General features: G+C 43.2%; 1 protein-coding gene across 1 annotated transcript; it reads left to right on the top strand.

Moving 5' to 3' along the window:
* The first annotated feature begins 394 nt into the window (after positions 1-394).
* LOC123425520 (probable amino-acid acetyltransferase NAGS2, chloroplastic) lies at positions 395-7923 on the top strand. Its single transcript, XM_045109213.1, has 10 exons — positions 395-850; positions 1170-1257; positions 2390-2598; positions 2821-2972; positions 3193-3580; positions 4259-4356; positions 5618-5729; positions 5833-5992; positions 6769-6841; positions 7521-7923. Exons 1-10 carry the CDS (start codon positions 536-538, stop codon positions 7672-7674), a joined length of 1749 nt encoding a protein of 582 aa, XP_044965148.1. The 5' UTR covers positions 395-535; the 3' UTR covers positions 7675-7923.
* Positions 7924-9915: the final 1992 nt, after the last annotated feature.

The following is a 9915-nucleotide window of genomic DNA, read 5'->3' as shown; positions in this document are numbered from 1 at the left end:
GTATCGTAACTATAAATTCTCAAATTATAGACATTTTTTATAAATTAAGAGCGTGTGCCGTGTGGTATTTCTTTCTCCCGTTGCAACGCATGGGCCCTTTTGCTAGTATAGATTAATATCTAGATATTTCACATAATTAGTTTTTTTTCCACCTCTTCGAACAACCATACACTCTTCAATCTCACCTATCCTAGTCAGTTTTGAGATCCTCATGAATACCTGACAGATATTGGATATCCGTTATTAACGAAAATGAAAGGTGTTTTGTGCCACAAAGCTTCTCGGAGATCGCGGGTACAGGAATTGGCGGAGATCGGAACGTGGAGTCATCCCCGGTCATCCCGCCCCGTTGCCATATTGACCTCCAACTGGGTGCCAACCCGCTTGCTGAAACAACGGCCTACTCGTCGCAATTCTCGAGAAAAAAATAAAAGCCTACTAGTCGCAAACTGTAGGAGCGCGGACTGTTTCCCTCCCCACTTCCCCAGTCCACATTCCCCAGCCCTAGGGTTCCTAGGTGGGTCCACTTGCTTACATGGCCTCTATGGTTGCAGCCGCGCGCCTCGCCGGCGGGGTCTCGCGGCTGTCGGCTCAGGGTTCTACTGCCCGGGGCCTTCCGCCCGGCAGCCTGCGGCTTCCCTCGCCGCGCCGGCGTCTGCGCAGCGTCCGGTGCTGCGTGGTTCGACATCCCAGCGGCGGCGGCGGCGGCGGCGCCGCGGACGCGGGGGAGGAGTTCGTCGGGTTCTTCCGGGAGGCGTGGCCGTACATACGGGGCCATCGTGGGAGCACCTTCGTGGTCGTCATATCCAGCGCGGTTGTGTCGGGGCCACACCTGGACCGCATTTTGCAGGTACTATGATTGCTTAAGTTGAACTTAGCTGGAGTGTTTTGAATTTTTGTGTTCATTTTTCGAATGACAGAGCATGCCATTCTTCCATTTAGTCGTGGGGGACGAACCGTGGAATTGTTTTTAGTAGCAATTCTAATTATTTGTAGTAGCGAACCTGGCAGGAGTATGGGATTGTTTTTCCATTCATGTGACTGAGCTTTGGTGCTACTGTTATGCTGCATAGATTTATCGTATTTTGCTGTCATGAGGTTCACATCATTATGGATTCCTTGCATCTTCTAGTTATTTAGGGTAATATTACATTTTCAATCACATGCAGGATATTTCACTACTTCATGGTCTTGGCATTAACTTTGTTCTTGTTCCGGGAACACATGTCCAAATTGACAAACTATTGTCAGAAAGAGGTTAGTTCTGCACATGTAGTACACCAGTCTTCTGTCACTCATATTTGATCATGCTTATGCTACTAACGATTGTATATTTGTTCTTACTTTCCCATCTATGGGTTTATCTGTTTATTTAAGTTTACGACCAATATTAAGGGACCTTCAGCATATAAAGGTACCTAAAAAGAAATATAAAGATAGCTTAGTTCCTGAAGCACCTGACTATGCTGGATGACTAGAAACACAGTCGGACACATTTTGCAACAGCACCATGATACCTTGCTAGTGAACTCTATCTCTTTGAGAAGTACATCATTTATTTCATCACTTCGGCCCATGGTTTTCGAGTCGCGACTCATCCGAGTCGCTCTGGGGTAGTGACTCGGAAAAAGTCGAGCCTGCAGTTGCGACTAGTCGCGAGTCGCGACTAGAGTCGACATTTTTTTGCGACTCATCGACAACTCAACGACTAGTCGCGCGACTTGAAAACCATGCTTCTGCCCCACTTCGCACCACAAAGCTTCCGTGACACTTCCAAATGTGATCTGCAGAGTGATTGTGAAACAGGGACTATGTTGACTAAACTTCTGCTTACATATGTAGAATTTGACGAGTCACATTAGATGAAAGCAGCGACTTATTAGACCATTGGTAGGTAAGAGCATCCCCAACAATTAATTTGTTACTAAGCTCATTGCAAAGGGAAGATGGAATATCTGAACTCATCAATAGTATCAAACCCTCCAATAGGTTCTTACTTAGACCTTTTAGTAATTTAAACTACATTCAATGTTGTGGAGCCCACAAGATGAGTTTTCTTAGTAACAAGGGTCTCTCCAGGAGACCATATGCTTGTTACTAGTGTCTTATTTGGGGAGCCAAGCTGTTTCCACCATAGAGCATAGAGTAACAAATTCACCATCTCCCCTCATCTTTTCTCCTCCACATTTCCTAAATGCTGATTTGGCATGAATTGACTTTAGTAACAACTCGGGTGGAATGGTGGAAATACTCCTATGATGATGTGGACAATAAGTTTCTTCACTATTCTTGTCTTTGCATTTTCTAACGCAGGCTTTATTTTTCTTCGAACTATCTTTCTAGTATTTTCCTGTTCCTGCATGTTCTCATCTTTTGAAACTTGCTGTAGGAAGGAAGGCTAAGTATGTTGGTCAGTACCGAGTTACCGATTCTGATTCACTAGAAGCTGCAATGGAGGCAGCTGGCAGAATAAGGTTAACAATAGAAGCAAAACTCTCTCCTGGCCCTCCAATGTTAAACCTCCGTAGACATGGTGTTATTGGTCATTGGCATGGTCTTGTGGATAATGTTGCGAGTGGCAATTTCCTTGGTGCTAAGGTGAATATTTATAGCTGTAGTAAAATATTTGATATTGGAGACAGCTGTAGTACTGGGAGCCCTATCCATCTAGTTCTGCATTTAGGCATTTGAGTGTATGTGCCTCCTTGCGTGTTATTTCTGTTTATTCCTCTACATCTTTTTACCTCTTATCTTCTACTGAACTTCAGTTGCTTGGAGGTCCTGCAATACTGAGTTTATGCAACTAATTTTCTTTGGCAGAGAAGAGGGGTAGTTCATGGTGTTGATTACGGATTTACTGGTGAAGTTAAGAAAATAGATGTTTCACGGATAAAAGAAAGGCTTGATAGTGATAGCATTGTTGTTGTGAGCAATATGGGATACTCGAGTTCAGGAGAAGTTCTAAATTGCAAGTATGTTATTTTTTTCCCACCGGTTGTTCAATTTCAAGAATTTTTAATGATTATATGGTTGCATTGATTTTCTCTCTAAATTATGCATATATTATATGAGAAATGTGTGAGTTTCCTGTTTTACTTGAAAATTGCTAAATAAATACACCATCATTTTTTTCTCTGTAATATTTTGGGTAACCTTCTAAACAAATTAATTTTCCTTGTTTTGAACATTCAGCACTTACGAAGTAGCCACTGCATGTGCCTTAGCCATAGAGGCGGATAAACTTATCTGCGTTGTGGACGGTCAGATATTTGATGAGAATGGACGAGTCATTCATTTCATGTCTCTGGAGGAAGCTGATATGTTGATCAGAAAGCGTGCTAAGCAAAGTGATATTGCTGCAAATTATGTCAAGGTTGTTGATGAGGAGGACCATGAACCATCTTTGAACGGAAAGGGGCATCTTAATGGGTACTCTGCTTCTTTTCAAAACGGTTTGGGTTTTAACAATGGAAATGGTATTTGTTCTGGTGAGCAAGGGTTTGCTATTGGTGGTGAAGAGCGATTAAGCAGGTCAAATGGCTATCTTTCGGAGTTGGCTGCAGCTGCTTATGTATGCCATGTAAGTGGCGTACCTTCCACACGGCATTTTTTATTCTGTTTCTGCTTTAAGATCTACTCCCTCCGTCCCACAATATAATATTTTTTTACATCCAATGTAATAACATCTTATATTGTGGGATGGAGGGAGTACTAGTTTTCTACAGGGCATAAGATGAACATATCTTTCTTTTTGAAATGGTGTCCTCCACGAAGTAGCAACATTGTTTTCTGCATTTGCCATCTCCATTGTGGTTCTTGTTGAATGTAGCTATTGCTACAGTATCACAGTGTCATGCTAGTGTCACCTAACGGTTGTCAGATCCTGTTTTAGCAATACTAGTGTCACCTAACGTGTTGTCAGATCTGAGAAAGCTGGCACATTGAACGACATAAGGAGTACCCTATCTTAGTGCATCACTATTTTGCTGTAGCTTGGGTCGATGTCCCTGCTGAGGACTACAGTACAGTAGTATCCAGGTATCTAAAGCCAACCTATATATTAGAGGTTGAGCGTGGTTTGAGTAGAAGGTGACATGCCATGTGATACTTGTGTTTACACTTCCAATAAAGCAAGAAATATTCCTTCAAGCTGTGAAATATTCAAGCCATGTTCTGAATGAAGCGTAAGCTGCAAAGTTCCATGACAGTCTCTATCACTTAGATTTGATTGTATACATTTATTTCTTCCTTACGCCAGGGTGGTGTTCAAAGAGTTCATATCATAGATGGTACAGTTGACGGATCACTGCTATTAGAATTGTTTACAAGAGATGGTGCTGGGACAATGATTGCTAGGTATTCTTAACGTCCTCTCTTTTCATTTTCTTATTTAGTGGAAAGGCGTTCGGCCTGGCTTATATTGAAAGCCAACAATGCACAAATCAAACTTTGCACACAAAAAATTTAGGTCCAGTACGCAAGCTAATGCTCCCATGCCTGCTTTATCCTTCTATTGACTTGGATGCATCTCACAAACTCATTAGCATCTTTCTTTTTCTTATTCTTGATTCCTGGAAGAAACACTAGCATGTGAGAAATTAGATGCCTTGTTTCAACATAGACCCAAAGCTGTTGGTGCAGCAGTAAAGCTGTTGCCTTGTGAGTTCGAGTCCTGGAAACAGCCTCGTGCAGAAATGTAGGGAAAGGCTGCGTACTATAGACCCAAAGAGTGGTCGGACCCTTCCCCGGACCCTGCGCAAGAGGGAGCTACGTGCACCGGCACATTTACTAATCGGGCCGTTCCGTGCCAGCCCGTGGGCTGCGCCTCCAGGCCCAAGCACGGCCCGGTTATTAAACGGTCCGGCATGTTGGCCCAATTAGCACGCTGGGCCGCATATTTTTAGCCTCATGGGCTTATTTTTGGGCCTATTGGGCCATATATTATGCATATATATATATATATTAAAAAAATGAAAAAAAAATATATAAATAAACGGGCCGTGCCGGCCTGCGTGCCCAGCCTCCAGGCCCAGGCATGCCCGAGGCGTGCTGCGTGCCGAGCACGAGCACGAATAGAGCGTGCCGGGCCGGGCCTGTCTCGTGCCGGGCTGGCGTGCTATTGGGCCGGCCCGATTGACACGGCCCGTTTGGCCAGGTATAGTACCGGGCTGCCCCCTTAACAGTTTCAACATAGTATAGAGTATTACTATACTGATAATAGAATATGTACTTGTGAGCTGGCTTCGACTGGTTGATAAGGTAAAGGAAAAAATAATTAACTACTCCCTCTGTCCCAAAATAAGTGTCTTAACTTTATACTAGCTCTAGTACAAAGTTGTACTAAGCTTGAGACACTTATTTTGGGACGGAGGGAGTATGTGTTTCACACCCAAGACACTACAGCTATTATGTTGTTGCTATTCATGTCAGCAGCCAGTAGATCTTTTTGCAAGTTTAGCATGGATCCATAATATATTTTAAGGCTGAAGATACATATCAAACGTGTTTCTGAAACAAATATTTCACCATGGTATTCTTTGTACATAAAGATGTCTTTTGGAATCTAGTACAAGCTATCACAGTCAAGATTAATGTCCTACCTATCACATGTTTTCAGGGATGTTTATGAAGGAACAAGAATGGCGACGGAGGAAGATCTTCCTGGCATAAGAAAACTTATCTACCCACTAGAGGAATCTGGTGTTTTAGTGCGAAGAACAGATAAAGAGGTGTGTTCAGATTTTGAGAAATCTGATATAATAAGTGCTTCATTCTCTTCATAGTTAGTACATAGTAGTGCTAAAATGTTTCTTTTTTCCAACGTCTCTTCAGCTTCTTGAAGCGTTGTATTCGTTCTATGTTGTTGAAAGAGATGGTTCAGTCATTGCATGTGCTGCTCTCTTTCCATTTCCCGAGGACAAATCTGGTGAAGTTGCTGCGATTGCTGTATCTGAAGAATGCCGAGGAAGAGGTCTGGGGGATAAGTTGCTTGGTAAGTTCATTGCCACATGCATTATTTTTGGTGTTCTGGAAGTAGCAACCGACTTGTTGTCTCACCCATATTAGTATACGTCTGGTGGTCTTGAGCTGTGCTATAGCCTATAGCTAAGAAATACATGGTTAACACAATTTTGTTTCTGCTTGATAATGTTCCATAGCCCAACCTTTAACATTCGCAATGTTTTACATCAATATGTTTAATCTTAAAATTCATGGATCCATATCGAGGTATGCAGTTGACTGGTTTTCGAAACAAACTGGGATGTTATTTTATAAAACCAAAACTGTTAGCGACAGCGCCGACTTAGCGAAATTTGCTATTTTTTATTGGTTGTTGCAGTTCCTGTTCCAGCCATAGCTTTTCCGCACATGTTTCACTGTGCCCAGTTTGCTCATTTGTCATACACATATACCAACTCTAAGAGATAAAAAAGATAGTAAAGAAACCACATCAAAGAATATGGTGGTGAGGGAGTCCCTTTTTTAACTAGCTGGTGTACTTCTAACCTTCTGACGATGATAGCGTGAAATCTGATTAAAATGGAGGAAAAAACACCATAAAAGAAAATGGTGATGAGGGAGTTCCTTGTTAACTAGCAAGTCTGCTACTAACCATCTCATGGTGATGGCCAGAAATCAGAATGTTAATCTGGCGATTTTTCTCTCGTGTTCTCAGAAATATTAAAAGAGTTCCCTCATGCTGGTGCTAGTTTCTACTAGAAATGATATCACACGCTTTTTTTACTTGTGGTTGTGTTTATGCTTCAGATTACATTGAGAAGGAGGCATTATCCCTTGGTCTTGGCAAACTGTTCTTGCTTACTACACGGACAGCCGATTGGTATGTACCTATATCTTTCTCTTGGCGTGTATATAGCAGGTTTCATATCCCATGACCAATGACAAAATGGTCACCTCTCTATTATCTTAGTGCAGACATATATCATGCCAGTCTTAGAGATGTTCAAAGTACTAGGCTCTATTAAATCCCAAGTTTCATAGAGAAAGCTTTCCATGATCCAAGTGAAATTTCATGGTCTTTCTTGGTTGTAGATTTGTCAACTTCTTTCACATGATTTCACTAGGACATCTCTAATAGCACACCCCAGCCATTTCTTAGAGGGTGCCACTTCAGCATTTTGTTCATGTAGACGAGAGAATAGGAGATAATAAAGTTATTTCTGCAACAAAAAATGACATTTTTGCTATCACTAGTTGCATGGAACAACTAAACATGATGTTTGAGGCCACGGTTTGTAAATCCAGTCCACCAAAATCTATTGGCGAGGTTAAAAAAATTGGGTGAAGAAACAATCCATTCTACTGGAGAGCTTGTTACCTGTATCATAGCGCATGCGGTTGTGTTATCTCTCTCTGACCTAGAAGAAAACTTGTTGGAGAGCCCTTTGGACCTGTTACATACTCCAGTGAATGTTGACGTGCAATGATCAATCACATGGGAAATAGACATTGATTCAGCTTTTCATATGTTTGCTTGTGCTTAATTTGAAACGATGCAGGTTTGTGCGACGTGGCTTCTCAGAGTGTTCGATTGAATCTATTCCTGAGCAAAGAAGAAAACGCATCAACCTGTCACGTGGATCGAAATATTATATAAAGCAGCTCCAGTCAAAGCATGCTGGTGTCCCTGTCAACAATTTTGCTGGCAGATGACAGGACTTCCAAAGAATTTGGTGAAAGTCAGACGAGATATCTGCACTGGTCATATCAAGGTTTTAATATTATGTTAGTTATATAATTTCAGATAGAAATATAACTGCAGTTCGTGATAGCGGCTTTAAAATTTTCTTTTACTTACATGGATGTAAAGAAGGCAATTTGTGCCACAACAGAGAACAAATACCAGAGGAAATTCTATACCAGAAACCATCAGCAAGCAATATAATGATGCTTCCCTCAAAAGGCAGTATATGATGATGCCAAATGTAGGTGTGCATGTGCTGCGCCCCTGATTGAGCCTGCCTGTTCACTGATGGGACATAAGACTACTCTGAAAAGAAAATGGTACTCCCTCCGATTTCATAATATAAAGCGTCCGCGCTTTTTAAAATTTAAGTTTAATCATAAATTTAATTAACATGGGCAACTGTTACGGAAGCAAAAACTCAACGGTGGCCACAGTAGTTTACGTTGGTTAAATTTATAATCAAACTTAAATCTTAAAGAACGTGGACGCATTACATTATAAAATGGGGAGAGTCATGGAAAGCATGAGCTCTTGGTGAATGGCAAATCACTCATTATGCTTCCTGAAAGATAGGGTGCATATATCCGCCCTGCACACGCCAGATAGGCTGGCGGTCTTCTTCTGTCTGTCTCTTGCTTTCACCTTTGATTTCGATGTAAAAGCTTGAAAAGCGAGCCCGATGCTTGGTTCCTGCGAAGTTTGATTCCTATGGTGATTTCCTTTTGACTGGATTTAGAAGCAAAAGGCGTTTCGATGTTTTGCTGTGTTGAAATTTGGAGGTGGGCCTTAGGCCCACTAGAAAATTTCAGAAAATCTACAAGGGCCCATGTAGGTGGTGGTATGGCAAGGTGGTGGGAGTTTAGTCCCACCCCGCTAGTGGAGGAGAGTTTGGACCCCTTTATAAGGGTCTCTCTTCCACATGCTATTGGAGAGTGAGAAGAGAAGGTGCCCTCGCGCACTCCTCCTCCGCCGCCCGCCTCGCCACGCCTCGTCACGACGCGGGTTGCGGGAATGAGCCGAGCCGAGCTCATACCTACGCGCGAATACGTAACGGACAAGGCACGATCCGAGACGTCGGATCGTGATCGTTACCGACTCGGACGTGGGCTTGGCCCACGTCTCTCCACCCGAGCCGCCTTTATAAGCATGCGATCGCCTACCCTAGCCGTCACGAAATCAGATCACATCTGCCTCACGCGTTCGTTCCTTGAACTTCTGCTGCCGCCGGCGACTCCGTCCCGTTTACCGCGTACACTGTCGACGGGAGAGCAGGCCTCCGAAACCTCGCCTCTCCGGTTCCTGTACGGGAGAGGGGCGATTAGGTTTTTGGGGAGCGATCACGCGACTGCTCGCCTCCGTCCGTCTGCTTCGTCTACGTCCGCGTCGCCCTCGTCATCGCCATGTCTTCACCAAGCGAAGCTGATCGTCTCCGCGAGGAAGTCGAGAAGAAGACGGCAGAGGATACTGCCGCCGCTGCTGCTGCTACGGCCAACTGGCCGATTGGAGGGTATGACTCGTTTATCCTCTTGTTCGTATTTATTCTAGCAGTACTACTTGTTTGCATAGATGTATCCACTATATGCGTAGTATGTGCTAGGTTAGCTCAAGATCAGTATGTCATTAGTCTAGTCAATGCCATGCTAGTTATTATTTTGTGGATTAATCTACTCGGAAAATTGCCTATTTACTCAACAATCCAAAAACCTAATGTCTGTAGGAATTTTTCGAGTAATGGTTTTGCTGCTGCACTGAAACCGGATAAGTTTACCGGTACTTTTTTCAAGCGTTGGCAAACGAGAACCACCTTATGGCTCACGGCTATGAACGTGTTCTGGGTAGCCGGTGTCACTCCTACGGAAACTATCACTCCTGAACAGGAGAAGATGTTTAAGGAGGCCACCGTCCTATTCCTTGGAGCAGTCATTAGCGTGATCGGAGATAAGCTGGTTGATGCATATTTACATATGCATGTTGCCAAGGACTTGTGGGAGGCGCTCGAATCTAAATTCGGGGCCACCGATGCTGGGAGTGAGATGTATGTTATGGAGCAGTTCCACGATTACAAGATGGTTGACAACCGTTCTGTATTGGAACAAGCTCATGAGATAATATGCATAGCTAAGGAACTTGAGGTTCTTAAGTGCAATTTGCCGGGCAAGTTTGTCGCGGGTTGTATAATTGCTAAGCTCCCTAATTCCTGGAGGAAC

The sequence above is a fragment of the Hordeum vulgare genome, chromosome 2H, assembly GCF_904849725.1.
Source record: "Hordeum vulgare subsp. vulgare chromosome 2H, MorexV3_pseudomolecules_assembly, whole genome shotgun sequence".
Classification (NCBI taxonomy): domain Eukaryota; kingdom Viridiplantae; phylum Streptophyta; class Magnoliopsida; order Poales; family Poaceae; genus Hordeum; species Hordeum vulgare.
Note: the sequence above shows the minus strand (reverse complement) of the source record. Positions and strands in the feature narration are given on the sequence as shown.